The sequence below is a fragment of the Lissotriton helveticus genome, chromosome 3_1 (genome assembly GCF_964261635.1).
Source record: "Lissotriton helveticus chromosome 3_1, aLisHel1.1, whole genome shotgun sequence".
In the NCBI taxonomy this organism is placed as follows: Eukaryota; Metazoa; Chordata; class Amphibia; order Caudata; family Salamandridae; genus Lissotriton; species Lissotriton helveticus.
This window is the reverse complement of record NC_136061.1, coordinates 1855822747-1855848484: the sequence shown is the minus strand read 5'-3', so window position 1 is coordinate 1855848484 and position 25738 is coordinate 1855822747. Positions and strand designations below refer to the sequence as shown.

General features: G+C 45.1%; 1 protein-coding gene across 2 annotated transcripts in view; it reads right to left on the bottom strand.

The window, feature by feature from the left end:
* Positions 1–7535: 7535 nt before the first annotated feature.
* Positions 7536–25738, bottom strand: part of PIDD1 (p53-induced death domain protein 1) — a 197708-nt gene continuing 179505 nt past the window's right edge. For both annotated transcript variants that reach the window (XM_078682801.1, XM_078682802.1), the window contains 2 exons: positions 25006–25211; positions 7536–11341 (listed from right to left, as the gene is read on the bottom strand). In XM_078682801.1, the coding sequence (XP_078538927.1) occupies positions 11104–11341; positions 25006–25211 (444 nt within the window). In that variant the 3' untranslated portion in view covers positions 7536–11103. The remainder of the gene's footprint in view (positions 11342–25005; positions 25212–25738) is intronic.

The window sequence follows — 25738 nt, the reverse complement described above, 5'->3', positions numbered from 1 at the left end:
TTTACAATAGCTTTAAAGTGCTTTAGGCTTCAGTAAATGCATATATTTAGGTATAATACAAATTTGCAGGTTGTTCCCATTTGGGTTTGCTTTTAAATGGCTCAGTGAGCCAATGTGCCCGGTGCAGAGTTTTGAGTTTAATATCAGGGTGGAAGGTTTTAACTTTGGCTGGACCGAACTGAGACCTTCATCCATTTAAGGTTGATAAAATGAGTACCATTGCAAACAAGCATTTGTTCTAAAAACTGGTATGTGTGTTATTATGTTCTGCGAATTATTCACAGTAACTGTTTTAATAATCTAAGTATAGAAATAAATTGTAGCCCCTAACAGGAGTAATATATATCATGTGTTTTTAAATAGGGTTGGTTATTGCAGGTTAGAAAGAGTTGGGAAGGTTTTTTGCCTTTTTCAGCCTTAGAGTGAGGAAGAGGGAGAGGGCTGAGGAGCCCGCAAGGCAGATTTTGACCTTACGGTCAGTGAGGTGGGAGTCAGGAGTAAGTGTAAACAAATGGAGAAATCATTGCTTGGAAAAGCAGGGCCTCAAAGGGTGTTGGCGCACGGGACACGCAGAGTGTCTGTGAAAGAGTTTTTGGGAAGTCAAAATTAAGGTGGTTTAGCATGTTTTCAAAAGATGGTTGGTTACAGTTGATATTTTGTGTGTTATGTGCAGTGTCAGCAGTATGTTGAAAAAGATGTGTTTTTTTTATTATGACTTCTTTTGGAAAGAAATGTTCGTGCGTTTTACATATTTTTGCATTTTATCCTTTTATGAATTGTTCCTGCTGGTCCTGTGTGTCAGAAGCGACACAGTAAGTTGTGTTTGACAGCCAAATCTCCACTAACTGGTGATCTGCTGTCAAAAGGAGGGTAAGGAAAGTAAAAGAAAGTGTGAGGAAAGTAAAAGAAAGTGTAATTTTGATTTTAAGCCTGACAAATTAAGCAGGCCTGAATATTGGGTTTTGGGCTGCAGGTTCATAGTGCATAAAGTGCATATAATGGTGTTGTGTCTCACCGCTTATTTACATATGCTATTGTACTTTGTCTATGCTTTTCGTGCTTGATATACTGCGCGTATATCTGATGGCTTGGCATGTGTGTGTTTTTTTTATTTTTATTTTATGCATGTTTTTGTTTTATGTTGCTGCTTTAGATACTATTACAAGTTCACCTGTGTTGTGAAGGGTTCTACATGACGATGTATATCGCTACACAACAGTTGGGTGAATTTGCGCTGATACTAAATTTCACAGATATGATTTTTTATGCTGTGAACAAGACAGACAACACTTCACCAGTGTATGTCAAATTTGGCTATATAGTATTGAAGTAAAAAAAGAGATATACAGGATCAAAGTGTGTCACCTGCAATTAGTCACAATACTGTCCTCTTCCCTTAAGGAACAGGCAGCCCTAGATTTATGTTTCCTTGATTGGATCTAAGGATGAAATTATAGATTTGTGGCTCTTGCAAAAGGTGACCTAAATTTTTCATTTTTTCCCTGAAAAAGGAACTGGAACATTAGCCAAGATTACCGTATATGGTGTAGCGGCCAGCGGTAGAGCTAACATTTGTGAACTATTTTGACTTTTGTGCATCACCCATACTCTTGGTATTATGTCACAAACTTGACTATCACCCAAGTAATTTCTTGTTCTTCCTATAGATTTTTCTTTTGTCGCTTCTCCCCTGACTGATGTTGCATTGTGCCTAGTTATTGGGGATTTTGGCTGTGTCCTACTCACATTTCCCTTCTCCGTATTCTATTTACCAGTCAGCTCATTTATTCCTTTTGTATGACCAGACTGGTTTTCAAGAAATTTTTTTAGGCCTACTTCAATGTTTTCCAGTCTGACCGTCATGGTAGTGATGGACTGGTTAACTGACTCAATACTATAGTAAGATAAGTTTTCCACCTCAATAGGAGATACCTTACGTTTATTTTTTGAATATGACAAATTCAATGCCTATTCTAATTTGGTTTTCAGTAACTTTTTTCTTCTGCTTTAATTTTTGGTGGGATCAGATGTGTTCCAAATAATGGAAATACCAGGACTCTCTAGTTCTTGTCTTTTGTTTCCACATTTGATCATTAGCCTGTGTATTGCATAGTCCACCTGATGCACAATTATTAAAGGGAGGTATCTACATGTCCCTGATAATATGTATTACGCGATTTCTCTTTTGAGGTGTTGTAGATAAGGAATTTAGGAACACCTATATGTAATCATTTAGAGAGAAAAAATGTGTTTACCCCATTAGACAATGTCACTATGTGCGAGGACATCCATTCAGATAGAATTCCCATGTAGCTATCTACCCTTAGATGGTAGAGGATATGCTCTCACATGAAAACCCAATTGAAGAGGCTAGAGGCACTGTTTTGCCTACTGCCTTTGTCTTTGTATTCTATGAGAATGACAGTGTATTTTAGATCACAATAGTCCCATGGCGTATGGCCACTCCCTCGCAGATTCCAGGCCACCTGCTTGCAGTCCCTTTGTAAAATAATGAACTGTTTTTGTACTAAATTGAAGGAAACTAACAACTGTGTCACATTTCCTACGTCACTAGGTTCTGCGGGATTAAGTCATAATAACCTGCGGAACTCACCCACAATCCCATCAGTGACCGCTATAGATGAAAAGTCCCAGCACCCAGAAAAGTAGCAAGGCTGGACAGCGATCGCCAGCACGCCATCAATGGTATCTCCAAAGTATTGTGCTTGCTTCATCAGAAGGCGTTGAACATCAGAAAAGAAGGAGGAGCTGGTTTTGCCACAGAACCAGAGTTTCAGTGCAAAAGAGCGAAAGAATTGAGGCTTGAGTTTTCCACCTGTCATGTGCTGGTAACCTCTGACTGTGTGCAGTCCCTTGAGCCCCTTGGCCTGAGTTTTGGCCACACCCCCCCTTTTCTTTGCTCCAACGGAAAGGCAGTGCACCGGAGGATCCAAGATTGGCAAAAGGCACTACATTGTGGTACCTATGATTAAATGAAAGAGCAGCCCGAGCATCCTCTGACACTGAAATGAGAGTGTTGGAGCCTGAAAGTGTTGCTGAGTGTGAAAGTCTTTTGCTCTTTCCCGATTAATAGTACTTGGGTCTGCATTAGATGATCTGTGCCTATGACTAACGAAGAGCACAATATCTGTAGTGCCTGCAGCACAGGAAATATTGGTGCACTGCATTGAGACTTTTAAGTGAGCTGTGAGTGTTTGCCAGGAAGGCACTCCAACGGATACTGAAAAGCACCATTTTCATGAAAGGCCTGAATGAAGAGGCCCATGCGGAAGAAAACAACAGAAGCAGATTTGATGGACAATAGAAGCCTGCCAGAGAGGCTTCGACGAACTCTGGGTATTTCCCGTGCGATTGCATAGAATCGGTGTTTGGAGACTGATTCTTATTGTTTTACTGGCATTGTCAATAGTCGCTGAAATAACTAGGAGCCCTGAAAATGTTTGCAAAATAATTTTAGGATTCTCCTGTGTAATGGCAAAAGGAGGGTCTGAGGTTCTGAAATTTTGACTCCATCTTACATTTGTCGTCATTTTTGTGTTGCCTTTACACAGGCTGCTCTATTCATGAAGTGTCTCTGTCCTTTTGACTGCAACGTGTTGAAAACCCCCCTCTGTCCTTGCTTTGAAAATCAATCTCAGACACCAGCTGGCCTAACTGCATACAGACATGTCCTGCCATTACTGATTGACCTATAGGTGCTGTAATTGATTTACTTGTGGGTTGGGCAGAAACACGACGTAAGGGGGACGTTCTGGTTATATGATGCCTTGTTTTGAATGTTTTCCTATTGGCTAATATTTTGCAGATCCTGTATGTCCATATTAGGTATTTTGCATGCTTGCAAAAGCTAGGACTGCCCCTTACTTTTGTGTTGAGTTTGTAACACTAAGCATATAAAAGGCCTCTGTGTTCTGTACTCTTTAGACTGCCTCATTCAGTTGCTAAGGCTCCTGTGTGACGTAGTCTCACTTAATTAAGTTTAATAAAGATGTCTTTTCATATTTCAGCTTCTGTGCCAAGTTCTTTGTATTAGTGAGACCCCTGAGATTGAAGATTACAGTTCTTCAGCCCACCTCCATGCAATATTATTGCCTTACCTGTAGTAAATTCAGCCTTGCCGAGATGTAGTCACATAATTGTATGGCTTAAGACCCAAGTGTAGCTGGACACCTACAACCTGGGCTTGCTGCAAGTGACTGGCTTGCTTTCACAGACCCAGAGATAATGCGTGTTGCAGTGGTCAACCCTGCATTTTGCCAAGGGTTATGGATTCAACTGCTCATAGGTTAGCTGAGATATGCTGAAGCATTTTCCTCAGTAAAATCACTTGATAAACAAATCAGGTAAAACACATAAGCATTACTATGCACTAGAACTGAAACCAATCAACCACCATACAACCTTAAGATCGAAACTGCTCTGAAAATCTTTCACACTAAAAACCAAAGAACAGGTATCTCTTAGTCCTGTCCAAAGGATTCCTATTCTGCCTTTCAAAACCCATGGCCAAAACTGAACAATGCAGTGATATAGAAATGTTTACTAGAAGGTTAAGCAATAAAAAGGTCTTTCCTAAAAGGCAAAAGTCACATATACAAGTCAGCAGCAATGGAGCAAACCAAAGAGAATACAGCAGGTCAGTAAAATATATTTAGTTTAGGATTGCTCCAAAAATCGTGCACGATATACAATCGCAATCACATGACAAACATTTATTATCGAGATATATACTCAATCAGAACAAATAAAATAAGAGCACATATACATTAATTTAAATCCTTCAATGTATAAAAACGTTTATACACGGCAAAGTGCTAGTTAAAGTAGTAAAGAGCACCTGGAATTAATAGGGCCTAGAAGACCCCAAGATACATTACATGTAATATAATTTACTTCAAACCTCTTAATCAAGTTATCCCAAAATACACAATGCTAGATACAATATTTAATAAATCAAAATAATAATGTATCCCAATTTAAATGCAACAATAAAAACATTGATACACTACTACGCAGTTACTACACATGGTTTATAAAAATCTCCCGTACGAGCAGCTCCAAGAGACATTGTCCTGGATCAGGGGGGCAGGCAAATAGCAATAAAGGCGTATTGCATGGAAGGGCCGGAGAAAGTCGGTAAAATAAGTCGGTGACATTAGTCATAACCCTGCTCAGTTTATTGCATGCTGTCACAGTTAGGGCTACATAAGGTAGTTCTTTCAGCTACATTAGTTTACAGCCACCACCACAATTTTCCTCACTATGGGCCAGATGTAGGTCGCCCAATACCGGTCGGTAACGGCAGAAATTATCGAATTTCGGCCGTTACGGACTGGTATTAGGCTTTTGAGATGTAGGTGGCCATTTTACGGATTCGGCAATTTACCGAATCGGTATTTTAAGGAATCGGTAAATTACCGATTCCTTAAAATACGGATTCGGTAAATTACCGAATCCTTAATGTAGGGAGCACTCAAATGAGTGTTTTTCCCATTTCAGGATTTGTTATTTACCACCAACTACAAGTTGGTGGTAAATATCGAAAACCCTAAAAAAAGCAAATTTTTGCAAATTATAACAGTGCCATGTGGCAGACATACATGCCCTTAGGGCATGCATGTGTGCCACATTTGAACCCATGCACTATTCAGGGGTTTCAACAGGGTGTCAAAGTGACACCCTGCCACCCTTGAATGTGTTCCCCATTTTACCGAATTGGTATTTACCGATTCGGTAATTTCCATTCATTCCTACGGGCCTGGAGGCCCATAGGGATGAATGGGAAATACCGAATCGGTATTTACCGATTCGGTATTTACCAAATCTAACAGATTCAGTCAAATTTACCGAATGAATACCTACATCCCATTTACCGATTCTAAAATACTGAATCGGTAAAATTCGGTATTTTAGAATTGGTAAATCTGGATTACCTACATCTGGCCCTATATGTTGTTACATCATTGGTACAACAAAGTTATAGCCAAGATGAGACATCAGAGATGGCCTTATACAGTAGGGTGAACACAATCTCCATGTAAAATGCAGCCCTCGGCCTCACTACACATATTCATCCTTGAAGATACCGTCTTAGAATCCAGACAAAGTGCGTTTACATGTATTCCCTCATCATCATAGAGGATAATGTTTCACGCGTCTCATTTTGAGACTCACGTCATTATGGATGGTTGCTATCAGCTTATTATTTTCTAAACGTTGGAAATTAATTTACTTTTTATATATCTCCAAGGATCGTGACAGCCCCTTTAAACTGAATTAAATATCCCAGTATGAGCTTGCTGATGTACACAAATGGAACCTCGAGTGGTCCTGGAAGGGAGTACACTTACATGAGGAAAGTTCCCGTTGCGCCTTGGTCTTTGGCGAATTAACATTTGGTGCAAAAGTTGGGATACATTGGCTCGACCGATGTTTCTGCAAATTTCATGGTATTACAGAAACACAGGACAAATAGTCAAGATGAAGAGACGAGTCTCCGAACTGCAATAAGTCTGCACTTCACAAGTCGTATAAAGAACTGAGGAGAGGTGAAATATACTAGCAGTCACGAATAAGGCATGGTTTCCCTATATAGGTCACATTGTGGGTAGTGGAGTATGGAAAAACGTGACTGACTTCACAATTTGTTTTGTGCAAAATTTTTAACAGATTTGAGGAAAGCCAAAGAATATAGAACTATGCTTTTTTACTTTTTGACAAAAAAACCTTAACAGGTTTTGTCCAAATTGCTTCTAATTGGTATTACTGTTTCTTTCAAATGTTATACATTTTAAGGTGGTGTTGACAAGAATCTTTCTGAGCGGTGAGAGTCAATCAGTACCTTTAATTGCAACAGTACAAGTCTACCTTTACCAGTTTGGTTAAAGACACACCTGGTACACTTTACAATGAATTTCTCAAATAGGTTTTCCCTTAACACGCTTTGAAGCCATTATTTTTATATTTTTTAAAGCAATTACACAAATTCTTTATGCGCGGATGGGTATATATATATGTGACATCACCCAAAAGGTCGAATACCCTCTTAACTCAAATGAAAGCGGTAGCCTCAACTCTACACACAGCCCCATTATTGCAGTACAAATCAATCACTTTATAGAGCTTCGCCTTTCGACTTTGGCAGCCATCTACGTTACTCCTGGGAGACTGATCAAGACCTTCATTACATAGATATGGAAATGGTGAAGAGATACTCAAGCTCCTGCCCAATTCACCTTTACATTATGCTTAAGAAAAGATGAGCATGCTCTCAGCATTGGAATCACGCAGCATTTGCAGGCTACCCAAAGAGCGACAAGGAAAAGAGCATTTTTCTTAACAAAACTACTTTGGTGTAATGGCTTAAATTAAAATTTTCAATAAATGTGAAAGATGCTCTTATATTAACCCGATACGTCTGAGTAAGTAGAGCAACAGAAAGAACCATTGTAGTTACGTCTTATCCAGTGTGAAGCAACAGCCTGATGGCACATAAGGTCTGGGGCGTTTTGAGATTTTTTTTCTAATTCATGATAGACAAGTGCTACAGGAGAATACATAGTGTAATTAAAATCCTAAAATAGACGAACCAGGCAGCTCTACTCGCGTTCAGATATCCATACCTATGACAACTCTCTACTCCTCGAAGTGTTGTAAACTTCAAGTCTCCAGTGTTCGCAAAGTTCCCATGGGTGGCCGTTCTTTCCCTGTTGCTGCCGCACTTTGTTGGAACAGATTACCTACACATCTCCAGTTTGCTGATTTAACAAGTACAAACATATACAACTCGTATTATTCCATAAATGCCTTCCTTTTTAGTCCACGTGTATTTTTGTCATGTTATCAGCGCCAGGAGGTTCAAGGGTGCACTCTATACATCTATTGTTACTCCCCCCCTACAGTACAATCACATGGAACTCACAACGTAATCCTGGGGGCAAGATAGTTTGCACAATATACATAAGTGAAACAAATAGCAAAAAATACATTGCATGCCAGCTGGTCACAATAAGGGGCAGGGCAGCATAACTCTTCTCCCATTATGGCGCAAAAAGCTACTCGTAGTTACATCGCATCAGAGAAGAGTAATTTCCCACATTTGAGGTCTCTGTGCCTGTCTTCATCCCGTTTCAAGCGCATGAAGAGCAATCAAGACCACCTTATCCTGACTGGAAGCCACACAGTTTGTCCCTTAGTTTGTTTGCTTTGACAAGAATGCCTTCGGTTATCCTTTATTACAGGTTTGTTGTCTGCCTGGTGCACCCCAATTCCTGGACCCACACTTTCATCTAAACAGGGAATATGCACCGCGGGGAATGGAAAGAATGCCATCTATTAGTTACGAAAAACAGACTCTCTCCCACCCAGTCACACTGTGCTCCTAATAAGCAACATAATCATTGACTGCTCAGGAATAAAGCCACCATTTTGTGAAATGGTGAGTGCTTATAACAACCTTGAATTTGCATTGTGCTCACAAAGGCGTGCACATGCACTACAATGAACAACCCGCCCGTCATGCGTTTGTTCATCGCATTCTGCAGTTGCTACTTCTGTGATGCTTTCTTCGGCTCTTGCTTCAAAACAGAGGAGTACAGTTCAAGAATTGACAATCAAGTTGATGTGTAATGCAATTGTTCCTGAGAGAATGCTTCTTTTCATGAGTTAGTTTCTAAAAGAGTTGTTGTTGGCCTGTAACTTCCCTTCGGACTCCATCATCACATTGCATTATCATGAGGTGGGAAGCTCTCTTACTTTCAACAAGAATCTTATTTGTTCAACTCACAATGCCTCGAGGCGCAGTGGACAAGGAACCTGCTGAAATTCAGACCCCAACCAGACTGATTGTCATCCAATATTCCACAGTCCTTTCATGATAGCGACCGGCACTGGAGCAGTCCGCTATCGTCAATCAATGGTGGAGTATTCGGAGAGACCAGTTCTGAAAAGTACATCTATTAGGTCTTTATTTCTTTGTTGAGAGTTGGATCTGTTCTGACGGCTGCGGGCCACTTTCTTCTTGATACACTGCACATGTCCGGGAGGCCACCAAGATATTTTATTTTACACTATCGGACAGATAGGTTGAGAATGGGGATGTCCAGTTGGTTTAAGAATATATCACGATTCTTGTGTCCTTCTGATGGACCTGGAGGGTTTGTTGGCTCATCCCTGCAGCCCTGAGTTTGTAAACTATCAGTAGTGTATACAAGAAGGAGGAAGGTACTCTGCTTTCACTATGTCGGTGTATTCCATAGAGTTACAGGCTTCATTCTAGCTCAGGATTAGCTGGTGATTTTGAGAGAAGGAAGTGACGTCAGGAACAAGTAACAGTTATCAATCTCATATGGAGTCAAGGAACAACTTAATGGCTTGACGTTTTGCTCAGGCCAGTGTTCATCAGCAGCGCATAAATGAGAAGATCCTTCATATATTTTTCATTACACAAATACTATAAGATTATTTTTATTGTCATTGATTTCGACACCGTACGGTGCTCTGATTCCAATTGACCATAACCAAACAGTGATTATAGCACAATATTGTTAGGACTTTGATTGGGCAACTGGATTTGTTTCCAGTAGAGTACTTAGGATGATCCCCCCGTGAATGTTTGCAAATGATCCCAGTATTAAAGCTTGGGGGTCTCAGCCAACACATTAAAGTAATGTCCCAGCTGTGCTCAGTTGCCTCTCTCTAATCCCACCCTCAGGACTACGTATGTTCTCCATCAGTAAACTGCTATAATGGTGGCGCCCTTATAGATCTTCTCTGGACTTACAGTGGGTCGCTAGATGTTAACATCATTAGATAATTACTACAGCTATTAATATTCTAATGATCTACCATATGTTAGCATGGGCATCAGACTCCACATGATAAGAGTTCACTTTCCTTGTCATCTGGTTTGGCCTGGGGTGTGTTCTTATTCAGGCGGTGGCTTTGGCACAGTGCTTGTTGCAGCTACCTCAGTCTTGTTTACTTCTGGTTTAATGTAAAATTTATACCACACGAGAATGATAGATACTCCGTCTATGCCTTCCTGAAAATGTCTGTGGTATTCATAATTACCGGGTGGTGTGAATTGGTTCATAACGAGGTTAAAGCCATGTGGTCACGCTTTAGCACAGAGCACCACCATAAGATCTTGGAAGGGTTAGATTATTGTTGATTCTCCCATGATCCTGCAAGGTTATTATGAGAATTACCCTCAATACACAAAGTCACTGGCATAGTCCCTGATAGTTTCCTGATCCTACGTAGCTCCTTCTCAGAGTTACTTCCCCTGATCCAAGCCTGTGACAGTCTTCATTTGGAATGTCACCACTATTCAGAACTACTGCAATTATAACTCGCCTGGTCATAATCTAGAGTTAAAACACTCCAATAACAAAGTATTTATGGCTGTTTGGTTGGTCCTACAGGCACCTTACCTTGAGCCACCATCTCTATACTAAGGACAAGGTAGACTTCGTTGCTTCCTCTCCATCACTCCAGCAGAGTGTGATAGGTTTTCTCCATTATTGAGGTATAGAAAAACCCATGTTATTGCTCTGAGAACATGTACAGGTCTTCCCTATGAGCCACTATCACTAAGCTTAGGCTTTAAGGAGCTGTCAAGTCGTTGCTTATCTGTAGCTGGTGGCTATGTGCGCCTATCCCTAAATCCCGGATACTGCACAGTCCTCCTGGCAACTCTTTGCTCTGCCTACTTGGTCTAGCTGCCACAATTCTTGAAGAGATGAATCTGTAGTGTTCCCTTGGTCCTGCCTGGGATTCGATTATCAGTCAACAATGTACACCTTTGTATTTTCGCACTTTTGTTGCTGGTCCTTGTATCCATGGTGCTTTCCAGCACTGGTTCCACTTCTCCAACTCCTGGGCTATTGCAGAGACTAATATTTTGGTCCTGAACAACCTCTTGCTAGTGTTGCCAATTTAGACTATAGCAGCAGTTTTGGCATTGCTTTTTGGTCCTGGCCATGTGCTAGTTGTGAACCATCACTCCTAAACCACACCTAAACAAAGGTCTTCGTGGCTCTTTTTGAAACTGGGCCCAGCTGTCAGTGAAAGTCGCCAGCCCTACACCATTGCGATGGCAGAGTCCTCATTGCTACTTTCTTGGTCTAGCCCTACCCTTCGAATGGACTCTGTGTACTTTTTCTTACCAAGCTCAATGATGCTTTCAATCTCATCTGCAATGTCCTGTCGTCCGCTTTCTTCCATGGCTTGGATGAGCCTCTTGACACAGTTCTCGTTCTTAGTATTCTGCCTAGCCCACGCGAACAGCATTTCAACGATCTGCTTGTCTAGATCTTCCCTGCACAAGAGAAACAAAAAAAATTACTTTTACTTATGATGAGGGTAAAGCGAAAGCCAGTGTTTAAAGTGACATTCTAGTAGGACTAACCGCTCACCTACGATTACCCATCACTTTTTCCCATTTCCCGATTCATTGTAAATGTAAATGTAAATGTAAATGTGCTGGACTTGTAAAGCGCACAGCTGCCCGTGAGCGTCCCGGCGCTTGCTTAGGGAACCCGTCCTGGTATTACCCTGTGAGAAACCCCGGCAGGGTGTCCACAAGGTGAAAGCCAGGCATCCCGCCGCGAGGGGCCGTAGTGGAGATTAAGCAAGCTATTGCCCAGAGTCGCAGAGTGTGACCCCGTGAGTTGAGTAGGCACCAGAGCGAGAATTGTCGAGTCCGTGGAATTTTTGAGCCCGAGACCCGCCGAGGCGGGGAATCGAACCCTGGTACACGGTCGATCTCAGCTTCCGGGTCTGCCGCCTCTAACCACTGAGCCACGCTTCTCCACTTTAAGGTGACTCTCAACTTTCAGTAGCACCAAAGCTTTACAGAAATACCAGTGTAGAGACTACCCTCAGGTACAGCCCTTCCCAGTTTAACCTACCTGAGTTACTCTGCTGACCTTACAGCAAACACAAAAGACTTATTGTTCTCAGTTTGACTAGACATAGAGACCTTTGTGTCTACACTACACTAATCATTATCTTGAAAGGGTGGTAACTGGCACAGTACAAATGCTGTGTAGAGTGTTTAATGGAATGGAGAGGTGCATTACTCTAGTCTAGATTATTGCTAGTGTTTCAACAATAGTTCCAACGCTTTGGGTTTGGCATGGTTAGAACACTCAAGTTCGGTTACTCCATTAACAAACTCTATTTCCAGGATGGTACCTTTGTGACCAAAATACACTTAAAGTACCAGGTGAATGACTTGATTAAAAGTATAAGCTGCAACTCATGGTCCCATCTTACATCACAGCAGCAGGTCTAGATGTGAGGGAACAATCCTTGGGTGATTAGCTCCCTGTGTCACCCCTTGAGGCAACTGAGTCATGAGAAATCATTGGTAAGTTCATTTAATAAAAGCAACTGCAAAAAATAAACTATACACATCTTTATGGACATGTAATTGAAGATACCACAGGCGAATATGCAGCATGACCACAACGATCAAAACCTGAATCCTCACGCATACTGAGGACTTATTGGCCCAACTTTTTTCTTCCGTTTTCACTTTCCCTACACTTTAATGGATTCGATATGTATTCTTTTTCATGTGTTTGTATTTAAAGAAGAACCAATGCCACTCTAGCCTGCTTCAGTGAATCTAGTATAGTCTCAACCAATTCCAATGTTGGGCTGCTAATTACACAATGGCATCCTTGGTTCTTTCCAGCTATGGAAGCAAATCTCAATCTCTTATGCTAGGGCAGAGACTTCAAGGCTACACTTTATATTCTGGACAACCTCTTGCCAGTATTGTCCATATAGAATACAGCAACACTTTTGATATTGCTTTTTGGCCCTGACCATGTACTTGTTGTGAGTCATCACCCCTATATCATGCATAAGCAAAGGTCTCCATGGCTCTTTTTGAAACTGTTTTTTTTAATTGGGCTCATCTGTCAGTGAAAGTCTCCAGTCCTATCCATTGCAATGGCAGAGTCCTTGTTGATATACTCTTTACCTAGCCCTACCCTTTGAATGGATGCGCTATACTTCTTCTCAAACTCAATGATGCTTGGAAAAAGAAAAAAGGTTCTTCCTCTACCAGGAACCACTCTGGGCATATTTCTGGGACTGAGCACAGATGTATTTGGGGTTTCCTTTGTGAAACATTTTGACTTCTATAGGTGACAGATGAAATGTAATCCTCGTTCTCCTTCAGGCAATCTCTTTTGTAATCATAAGCTCTGAATACTGCAGCCGAAGCGCTGAAGCGCGAATCACTTTTCTTAATATAAAAATGTTTCTCTTTTAGTTAGAAAATCCATTTGTTTGGGGAATTAATATGATGTATATTTAAAAACAAAACAATGTTCAGTCTAAACAAGTCACCAGTCAAATAAGATAACAAGAAAAAGCTTTTTTACAAACCTTTTATGAAGGAAACTAAAGCGAAAATACTGGGCAATGTCGCCAGATAGGCTTGAAAACAGACACTGCACCTTTAAAGAATCCCAGTCCTCCTTGCTCTCTGAGTGGCGGTAGCTTCAGTTCATTTTAAACTAGACACAGGATACTGGCGCGGGAGCCATCCAATTCCTTATTCTTTCCACTAGGGAAGAGAGAGGTTACTAATGATGTCAATGGGCATTTCCCTGAAGGAGAAATAGAATTACCAGTAAATACTAATCCTTCTCTTATATGGGATCTCCATTGATAATAATAAGCACTTTATTGAATGGCAAATCTGTCCACAATAATTGCAGCGGAAAAATATATACATATGATTTTAACCAAAGAGCTTTCTAAGACAGCCCTTACCTCTTAAGGCACAGGTTCTAGCATCTGTCTAGGACAGTCATTTCTTGTTAAAGTATGAAAAGATCTTAAGGTTGATTTACAAAATAATGCAACATGGATGTTCCTGAACTCTAATTAAAAAAAACTTTTGTGAAAGAGGTGTTTCTTGTCTCCTAATTTGACTGGTGACTTGTTTAGATTTGGCTTTATGTAGCCTACAAAATATGTTTTTAACGAGGAACTTGGCTTTTCTAACAAAAAAATAAAAATATGTTTATCTTCAGAGAACTGCTCTGGGATCCCGTGCCCGGTTGTGACTATTCAATGCTTACAATCATCAAAGGAGATTCCCTGCAAAAGAAATAATACACTTGCATGAACAATTTAACAGTTTGCCCATGAGGAATCAAGTGTACGACAGGGGGACTCTCATAAGATTTTGTTTGAAATAATATTGAATTTTAGTACCATGTTCTAAATCAATACAATTCCTGCTGCAAGCAGAGTCACAAAGGAAGCTAAGAGATAAACTGCTAATGTGTCTTTTAAATGGTATGGGCCTTTGGTTAATCAAACACAAAGTTCCTATCACAACAATAGCAGCAATACTGTATGTAAACCAACCATTAAGTAACTCCTGCCCCATGAAAATGTCACAAGTGCTTTCTCCGTATACCAAACCCCTGCATAGTCTCACTCTCATTCCACATTGAACCCATTAAAGGAAATTTATATCCACAATTTAATGATGACATAACTGTAGACTGAGTAGTTGGCATGTGGGGGTATTTATTGGGACATAAAAAAATACCCAACAATTTGAGTATCTAAACAACATGATATGAAAGGTAACTGCCTCATGGGCCATATGATCAACAACATCATTGCCTCATCATGTGGGGGGAGGAGGGTGAAAGACAAACGTAATTGAATTTTCTGAGTAGGTCACAGAGGGAATTGTCGTTTGATGTGTTTGAATTTTAAGTTTATTTATACTATTTGGCATAGAAAAGGCTGCATCAGGTTTCACAACTTTGGGATGGTAACTAGGGCAGTGAACCACTTTGGGAGCCACCCGAGTGAAAGGCGGGAAAGAGTGCTGACAAATGGAGTTCCCTCTGAGGAGAAAGGGTAACAAGTGGATATAAAATGGGAGAGTAAAAGCAGTACTCCACAAAAACTAATCTTCATAGTTTGCAAGATCTGAAGATCCTCTCTTCTACATGTGGACTATATTGTGCACTTGTTATAGGGTTAAACGGATTCATCTATGACACAGACCTGGGCCAAATATGTTCCATCTACAGTCAATACATCCCAAAGTATTTCTCTATTGTTGGTAGAATGTTTAGTAGTGTACTTTGCTGAAAACATGACCGGCTGCATAGAGCAGGAAAATAGATCACCCAATAGAATGGAAAATCAGTTTCTGATTTGATAACATTGACTACAAAGTGCAGGACATTAGAATGGTTTTCATTTTGATTTATTTTATTTTAATTTTGTGTATAGTGCTGACTATATCCCTAGGGATGTCTGAGAATGTGCATACTACAGTAAAACACTGACAAAGGGAAACTACTGCGCCCAAAAGACTGTTGGTAAGGAGTATTTTTAATCATTCAAACACAAAAATAATTTTCTTGAAGTGAATGTTGAACTAATTTGACAATGACATACACTAAAGATGTGATGAACTTTTTAAAATGAAGGCTTGATGGATAGACAAACTCCAGAATGAGCAGTCAGAGTTGAGGTACAGAGAAAAAGATCTACATTTGTAAAAACACTTTATGATTATGCTTAAGTGGGGGTGCTAAACCTTTCGTACCCTTACAAAATTAGAACAAGTAACCATTTTAACACCCGTTTAATTTGAATAGATTAAAAATAACAAGAGGAAGATAAAAGAGTAATGTCAGGATACAGTGTTTAATGGTATATATGTAAATGGTAGACAGCCATTCCAGCTGCAAGAACAGGATAACTGATAGGGGAAGTATCACTAGAGGTGAAAGAGAGGTAAAAAGAAGGGTAATGAGTAATGAGAGGGGAAAATAATGCTGATCAGAGTTTGTAATGCGAAAGGGTTATGTTTATGAGCAGGAAGAAGATGAGAGTTTTGTAAATAGATTTAAGAGTGAAAGGGGAAATCAATATATTTGGGATCCATTGTGGAAGAGGAATTAATTAGGGCTGGCTGAAATCTTTTAGCCTAAAAGAGATATAAAGCATTCTAAACGTCTGAAACTCTCATACTGGGGCACCAGACAAGTCTGCTTATAAAGTAGGCCCATGCCTGTAAAGGGTAAAAGGCCACTATGGCCAGCTTAATCAGATGTGGAAGTTGACTGGTAATTGCAAATTGTGGAGGATGGACTTGCTTGTTTGGAGCGGCAAACTCGTCTCAGCATTTAAACGGAAGTGTTCTGCCTAGTTACTGTTTACTAGTAAGAAAGAGAGTAAGATATGTATACATAGCCTTTAAAAAGCCCAACGTGCCAACACAATGTTATGCACCAATAATTGTAGACCAGGTGGTCTCAAGAATGGGTGCAGATCTCAAATGTCCAGACAGAATATTTAAGTATGTAGTTAACGTGGCAACTGAAGCAATGATGCTCTAACTGAGGTCACAGACAACACACAGGTTAAGAACCAGGTTCATGTGAATATTAATTATTGGCAGCTAAATAAGCACCAATGGCGTCTCTCCAGGACTGGGCTTTGCCGAGTTAGTCTCCATCCTGGCTTCCACTTCTGCCAGCCTACTAAGTGAATGTCAAAAGTAATTTAAAGAGAGCTTTCAAGTGAGGTTCAGATCTGTATGTCACACTGCTGACCACGAATCTGGGTTCAAAAGCTCTAGGACACCCCCGCGCCGCACGGCCACCAGCCGCTGCGTGTGCCCCCCTTGCCTGACTGCCTCGCTGCTGCCTGCCGCCGCGTGACCACGCCCCCTGCCCCCGAGCGGCGTGGTCCGTGCTCGGCTGTCCTGCCCCTGCCGTTTTTTTGCCGTATTTAGTGTGTTTTGTCGTTCAGTTTTGCTTGTTTCTGTGTAATTGTATTTCCCTGCCCCTGCCGTTTTTTGCCGTATTTAGTGTGTTTTGTCGTTCAGTTTTGCTTGTTTCTTTGTAATTGCACTTCCCTGCCCCTGCCGTTTTTTGCCGTATTTAGTGTGTTTTGTCGTTTAATATTGCCTGTTTCTTTGTAAATTGTATTTCCCTCCTGTTATTTGCCGCCGTTCGCCCTCCCTCCCCGCTTCCCGCCACCGCCGGTAACCCCGCCCCTTTGGCCTTCTGTACCCTCCCCGCTCCCGCCTCCCAGCTGCTCCGCCCACCCGCGCACTTGGCCATATATGGCGACCGTGCGGCGCAGGTGAGTGTGACCTAGCTCTAGGACACCCCCGCGCCGCACGGCCACCAGCCGCTGCGTGTGCCCCCCTTGCCTGACTGCCTCGCTGCTGCCTGCCGCCTCGTGACCACGCCCCCTGCCCCCGAGCGGCGTGGTCCGTGCTCGGCTGTCCTGCCCCTGCCGTTTTTTTGCCGTATTTAGTGTGTTTTGTCGTTCAGTTTTGCTTGTTTCTCTGTAATTGTATTTCCCTGCCCCTGCCGTTTTTTGCCGTATTTAGTGTGTTTTGTCGTTCAGTTTTGCTTGTTTCTTTGTAATTGCACTTCCCTGCCCCTGCCGTTTTTTGCCGTATTTAGTGTGTTTTGTCGTTTAATATTGCCTGTTTCTTTGTAAATTGTATTTCCCTCCTGTTATTTGCCGCCGTTCGCCCTCCCTCCCCGCTTCCCGCCACCGCCGGTAACCCCGCCCCTTTGGCCTTCTGTACCCTCCCCGCTCCCGCCTCCCAGCTGCTCCGCCCACCCGCGCACTTGGCCATATATGGCGACCGTGCGGCGCAGGTGAGTGTGACCTAGCTCTAGGACACCCCCGCGCCGCACGGCCACCAGCCGCTGCGTGTGCCCCCCTTGCCTGACTGCCTCGCTGCTGCCTGCCGCCGCGTGACCACGCCCCCTGCCCCCGAGCGGCGTGGTCCGTGCTCGGCTGTCCTGCCCCTGCCGTTTTTTTGCTGTATTTAGTGTTTTGTCGTTCAGTTTTGCTTGTTTCTCTGTAATTGTATTTCCCTGCCCCTGCCGTTTTTTGCCGTATTTAGTGTGTTTTGTCGTTCAGTTTTGCTTGTTTCTTTGTAATTGCACTTCCCTGCCCCTGCCGTTTTTTGCCGTATTTAGTGTGTTTTGTCGTTTAATATTGCCTGTTTCTTTGTAAATTGTATTTCCCTCCTGTTATTTGCCGCCGTTCGCCCTCCCTCCCCGCTTCCCGCCACCGCCGGTAACCCCGCCCTTTTGGCCTTCTGTACCCTCCCCGCTCCCGCCTCCCAGCTGCTCCGCCCACCCGCGCACTTCGCCATATATGGCGACCGTGCGAACGCGCAGCGTTGACGCGCAGCGGGCGCGCCGATTGTGCGCCGAAGGCGCGCCAAAGGTAAGCCCGTCTGCGCCCGTCCGCGCCTGGACCGCGCCCAGTGCCAGGACCCCTGGCCCCCACCGACGGAAGACGACCCGACGAACCTACAACGCCGCCGAACTCATCGCACTCAACACCGGCGGCATCCCGGGGTGCCACCAAGCCACCCCGAGGCACACCCACGGACCCTTCAGCTGCCACGCCTGCCAGTTCTCCTGCATCCGGACCTACCCTGCACCAGCACTCGCCAAGCCGAACACCAGCAGCAACCACCTCAAGTGCATCCTGCTCAACACCCGCTCCGTCCACAGACACGCCATCGAACTCTGGAACCTTCTCGACACCACAGCCCCTGACATCGCCTTCCTCACGGAGACCTGGATGAACGCCTCCTCAGCGCCCGACATCGCCATCGCCATCCCAGAGGGCTACAAGATCACCCGGAGGGACCGCACCGCCAACCAGACGGGAGGAGGCATCGCCATCATCCACAGAGACACCATCCGCATCACGACCAACACCAACGACACCCTGACCACCGCCGAACACATGCACTTCCAGATCCACACCGACCCGAGGACCACCCTCAGAGGCACCCTGATCTACCGACCCCCGGGACCACGCACACGATTCAGCGAGGACATCGCCGACTTCATCAGCCCGCATGCCCTCCCCTCCGCCGACTACATCCTCCTGGGGGACCTCAACTTCCACCTGGAGAACAACAGCGACCGGAACACCATCACCCTGCTGGCCAACCTCGGACTCAAGCAGCTGGTGTCCACCCCCACCCACCTCGCCGGACACACACTCGACGCCATCTTCTCATCCAGCAAAGATATCGCCTTCAGCCACGCCACAGGACTCCACTGGACGGACCACAGCTGCGTCCACTTCACCTTCAAAAGAACGACGATCCACCACCACCAGCAACAGGTTGCCCGAAGAAGCTGGAACAAGATCACAGCCGACCAGCTCACCGCCTCCCTGAGCCAGCACCCTCCTGCCGGCTCAGCGAACCCCAGCCAGGCCGCCGACAACCTCACGAAGTGGATCAGCAACTGCGCGGACGAACTCGCCCCGCTGAGGACCCCGCCCAGCAGACCCGGCAGCAGAAAAGCCCCATGGTTCACCGACGAACTCAAGTGCTCCAAGAAGAACTGCCGAGCCCTCGAGAAAGTATGGAGAAAGGAACCAACAGTGGACAACATGAACACCCTCAAGCTCGCCACCCGGAAACACCACCAACTGATCCGCGCCACCAAGAAAAATGCATACAAGGACCGGCTGGACAACAACGCACACAACTGCAAGGAACTCTTCAACATCGTGAAGGAGCTCTCCAGCCCTAACGCCGGAAACAACGACATCACCCCGTCACAAGACCTCTGCAACTCCCTCGCCTCCTACTTCCACAACAAGATCGCGGACATACACAACAGCTTCAGCATCCAACCGACGCACGCCACAACCGCAGCAACGCCACCCACCACCACCCTCCACGCCTGGACTCCGGTCAGCACCGAAGACACCGTCCGCACAATGAACTCCGTCCACTCCGGATCTCCGATCGACCCCTGCCCTCACCACGTCTTCAACAAGGCCGACGTTGTCATCGCACCCCACCTGCGGGACATTATCAACACCTCCTTCGACACCGCCACCTTCCCGGAGAGCTGGAAGCACGCAGAACTCAGCGCTCTACTCAAGAAACCTACAGCGGACCCCACCGAACTCAAGAATTACCGTCCCATCTCGCTCCTCCCGTTCCCGGCCAAAGTCATCGAAAAGACCGTCAACAAACAGCTGGCCGCCTTCCTCGAGACGAATGGATCCCTCGACCCCTCACAGTCTGGCTTCCGAGCCAACCACAGCACCGAGACCGCCCTCATCGCTGCCACCGATGACATCCGAGCCATGATGGACAACGGAGAAACAGCGGCCCTTATCCTCCTGGACCTCTCCGCGGCATTCGACACTGTCTGCCACCGCACCCTAGTGCAGCGCCTCGGCAACATCGGAATCCAGGAGAAGGCACTGGAATGGATCACCTCCTTCCTCGACAGAAGAACACAGAGAGTCCGCCTACCACCGTACAAGTCAGAGGCCACCGAAGTCATCTGCGGCGTCCCTCAAGGATCCTCGTTGAGTCCCACCCTCTTCAACGTCTACATGAGCCCCCTCGCGGCCATCGCACGCCAACACAACCTCAACATAATCTCCTACGCCGACGACACCCAGCTAATCCTCTCCCTGACCAACGACCCCGCCGCCGCCAGAGCCAACCTACACGAAGGGATGAGAGATGTAGCCGAGTGGATGTCGACCAGCTGCCTGAAACTGAACTCAGACAAGACGGAGGTCCTCATCCTGGGCTCCTCGCCCTCCGCCTGGGACGACTCCTGGTGGCCCCCCGCCCTGGGCACCGCACCCGAACCGACGGACCACGCACGCAACCTGGGCTTCATCCTGGACTCCTCCCTCTCCATGACCAGACAAGTCAACGCCGTCTCCTCGTCGTGCTTCAACATCCTGCGCATGCTACGGAAGATCTTCTGGTGGATCCCCACCGAGACCAGGAAGACTGTCACCCAGGCCCTCGTCACCAGCCGACTGGACTACGGCAACGCCCTCTACGCCGGAACCACCGCCAAGCTCCAGAAGAGACTCCAGCGGATCCAGAACGCCTCAGCCAGACTCATCCTCGACATCCCACGAAACAACCACATCTCCGGACATCTGAGAGACCTGCACTGGCTCCCCGTCAACAAAAGAATCACCTTCCGCCTCCTCACCCACGCACACAAAGCCCTACACGACCAAGGCCCGAGCTACCTCAACAACCGAATCAACTTCTACGCTCCCAAGCGCCACCTCAGATCAACCAGCCACGCCCTCGCCGCCGTCCCCCGCATCCGAAGAGCGACAACAGGAGGAAGGTCCTTCTCCTACCTGGCCGCCAAGACCTGGAACTCCCTCCCAACCGACCTGCGCCTGACCCAAGACCACCTCTCCTTCAGGAAGAAGCTCAAGACCTGGCTGTTCGAGCAGTAACGGCACCCCCCCCTCCTAGCGCCTTGAGACCCTACGGGTGAGTAGTGCGCTCTATAAATGTCTTGATTGATTGATTGAAAGCCAGGGCCACAAACAAATTATACACAACATAAACATGGAACAGCTCTATTAAGAGAACAATCTCTCAACTGTGAAACAAACTTCTCAGAAGATAACATTCTCTAAAAACAGCATCAAGCTAGACCAGACATCCCCTACCATATTCTTAAGCAAAGTGAGGTTGAAGATGAGATAGGACCTATAACTGGCTAGTACATCACATATGGTCTTAAAGAGAGGGTTGACAAGTGCCTCTTTCAAGGAAGCTAACAAATCTCTCACCCCAATAGATCTGTTGATGTACTTCAAACATACATTCAGTGGATCAAAATTGTCCCTGAGGATGCAGGAGGGATATGGGTTCATGTCATAGTTGCTCAAATGTATGCAGGCCATGAGATTGTGGAGTGCTGGGGTAATATATCCGACTGATGTCTTTATTATTCACTGCACACTGTGAGGCTGGCCGCAGACATCAGTTGAGGACGAAAGTGTGTTCTGTAGTCCAGAGACTGAAAGTGTGTGAAAGTATAGTAACAGGTCTATAGACTGATCACCTGCCCACAGACCAGCAGGGAACATGTTTAAATCCCGACATGGCAACCTTTTTCTTTTTGCTTGCAGTGGCAAACAAAAGTGTGCCGTTGAGTCTGCTTATTAAAACTCCTATTATTCAAACAGTGAAAAACAATTCAGTTTGTGGTCTGCTGTACTTACTAATTAGTTATCATTATTAGTAATATAGAAAATATGGGATTTTCCAGTGCATAATAAAGGCCTTTAATAAAGATCTCCGAATGCAATTACATTTTGTTTTTATATCACAAAAAAAGTTAAATCTACCACCGTGGGTGTTAAAGGGAGAAGTAACATTTTCGCGTACTGGCAATACAAGAAAATTACATTGTTTCCAGCACCACACCTATGATCAATAGGCAATAAAATCTGTGGAAATATCAGGTGAGGTCAAATAATACTGCAGGTAGCAGCCTGACACCCATGGTATGCCCATCCACAAATACAGCTCTATTGCCCTACTGAGGAAATGTGGGCACCCGATATTTGCCAACCTAACACAGACAGAGGCAGTGCCTTCCTTTAGGAACAATAACTTCATTGGCAATACCCCCAGGTCCTCGAGCATCAACAGCATAACCATGAGCTGACTGGCCTCTCAGTGCTTATATATATTAAGGATGTGGACTACGGGGTTCTCACCGACGCCTTCCCCATTCGAAGAGGAACGAGACAGGGATGCCCCCCTCTCTCCCCTTCTCTTCACCTTGGCGATGGAGCCTCTAGCGGTCTAGATTCGGTCCGAGAATCTCGTTAGAGGATAGGAATGGCCCCATTCCGCAGTGGACAAGATTGCTCTTAATGCAGATGATGTCCTGCTCTTCTTAACTGATCCCGCCCCATCAGGTCCACGTTGTCTCAAGGTCCTGCGCTCTTTCGGGCAGGCCTCCGGCCTCCGCATGATGTCTATTAAGTCAGTCCTGGTCCCGTTGCATCTCTCCAGAGAATGCTATGACTGGCAGTCTACGATACCGCTTCGGCGTCAATCTTTTAAATACCTTAGGATCTGGTTGCTCTCCTCCCTGAACTGGGATGGTCCCTCAATATCACCCTGCTCGTGAAGAAGGCCAAGGCGGACCTCCACCAATGGCAGTCACTCCCCCTGAATCCTTTGGGGAGGGTTGCCTTGTTTAAAACGATGATTCTCCCCAGATTTCTTTACGTCCTCCAAAAATCCCCCTTCTGTTTCCGCGGGCGTTGTTTCAGGAACTAGACACTATGGCTACTAGATTTCTTTGGGGGGAGGGAGGGCCCGGCTGGAATTAAACACCTTTCAGATTCCACCATTCGACGGGGGCATGGGGATGACACACTTATATATCTCTACTACTTGGCGAATCGGATACTGATTATACATGAGTGGTTCAACGGGGGCTGGTGTGACCCGGCCTATAGGCTTGAACTAAGTGAGCTCGGCCTGCCCAAAATCCAGTCCCTAATGTATGGAGAATCCATCCCATCCACCTTGCCCGACGTCACGCGCTCCGCGCTCTTAGCCTGGCGAGTTGCTTTACAACATACTCACTGGACACACAAACTCACCCAACTCACGCCTCTTTGGCATGGTACATGGCTCAGGGAGATCAGCGGGCTGCAGGGGTTCAGTGCGTGGGATCTTATAGGGGTTTACCTGCTCGGTGATGTGTGGGCGAGCGGCCACACACACTCCTTTAAAGACCTCCAGTCCAGATACTCCCTGCACCCCTCACAATTTTATGAATACCTGCAGCTGCGACATGCCCTCCATGTACACATACCGGATGACACCAGGATCCCTGAATACAGTCCCCCCGAGGCACAGACGATGTTGGGCGACTTAGGGAAGGGGGGCGGGGTTCCCACATCTACCGGACACTGGTCCACAACACCCGACCACATTAGATCGACTCAGGGGCCAATGGGAGGAGTGGGTGGGTCCTTTGGGCGAGGAAGACTGGCGTGATGCCCTCATGTCACCCAAAATGGTCAGCGCATCCGCCAAACTCCGCTTGATCCAATTAGACTATCTACACACAGCCTACTTAACCCCACAGCGCCTGCACCGAGCTGGCCTCTCCCCATCCGCCTCACGTACGAGATGCGGTCTGGATCCGGCTGACTTCTTCCACATGGTGTGGGCATGCCCTCGACTAGCCCAGTTCTAGGGTGAGATTGAAAATGAACTGACCGAGGTCCTGGGGTGGAAGGTTCCCCACGAGCCACGTCACTCCCTTCTCAGGAATACAGAGGGACTAGATGGGTCCAGGAGCGAAAAAGTATTTTACAATACAGCCATGGTTGTTGCCATAAGGGACATAGCCGCCTCCTGGAAGCTTCCTGCGCCACCTAGCTTTGTGAAATGGTGAAGGGGGGTAGATTGGTGCGCGGCACAAGAGAAACCTATGTACGAGGCACGGGGTGCCCTAGGAAATACCGGAGGGTATGGGGGAAATGGCTGGGTGCCGTTGAGTAGCCTGAACTTTACACTTGATGTTTATAATTGCTGCTGTACGGTGGGGTTTAAAGGCAATGTCTTCGCTCCTTTAATTGTCCTATGTTACTATTGGCATTCTCCAATGTCGTATTGTTGGTGCTTGTTCTCGAAAAAACAATAAAGTTGTAAGTGGTGCCAAATGGAGAGCTCTAAACACTGAATGCTTTTATAGATCTCACTGGACGACAGTGAGCATCATATCTGCTTGGACGGGAAAAGGAGTTCAGACTTCATATACAACTGCCAATAGGAACACAATGGAAATGTCTCGGACACACTGGGAGAAGAGTATCCAAGCCAATGATGAACATTATCTTTGTAAAAAATGTTCTTAAATATTTTGCTATCTGAGCCATTTTTTTTAGTATGAAATGAAGAATGCAATAGGGCAACAACATCCCAAAAAAATAATTTTTTTTAGATTCTTGTGATGTATGCTAACATTGATCAATTGTGTGTATGTAAACAGAGCAGTAAACAAATTCACCAGCAGCACTAATTTAAGATAGTTACACATCTAGTAGTTCTGGATGTGCCCACTCTGCCCATGCCTTAATACATGCCTTCCTGACGCTCACCTGTTGTTATAACCTATGCGCTCAATCTGCTGGTAGGACAGGCCGAGGTTCATGCCGATGGTTCTCCAGTCCACTCCAATGCGCCTGGCGATGCCCAGAAGGTTGGTTTCTGTCAGATAGCCCGTCTCTGCATTGCCCAGGTTGAGAGGTGGAAGGGACTGACCATTCTTTGGAAAGTATTGTTCATCCAAACGTGATTTCAGTTTCTGAAGGTGGGGGAAAAATGAGACCAAGGTGACAGATGACATGCTATTTAGATCAAAGGATCAGCACACAAACAGTAATAAAGTAAAAACACAACACAAGAAAAATCCCAAACCAATTAAAAAACATTTAATAAATAAAATGATACCAGAACGAAAAAATCCAATAAACAAAACCCGAGATATGCAATTTAAAAAAAAGTTTTAAGTAGATATAGTGCCTAAAGCACAACATGCTACTCATCTGGTTATGCTAGACCAGAGAAAAGACACATGTTCAGACCAACCGTGAAAGAGCGAACCCATATATAGGGGCCATGTTAGCCGGTGAAAAAGTTACCTTCTCAAAGTCTAGCGCAAAGAGTTCTGTTCATGGCGGAGTACGCCACAAGGAGCAGGGAGACTATCACGATTCGTCGTTGCTGAACCGCGAAGAAAAGGCCGGTGCACAGGCTGTCATCGCTGTAGCATGAAGAGCCAGTCAAGTGTCGCATGCGGTCATTCCTGGAGCTTCACGTTGCCAGTCACTG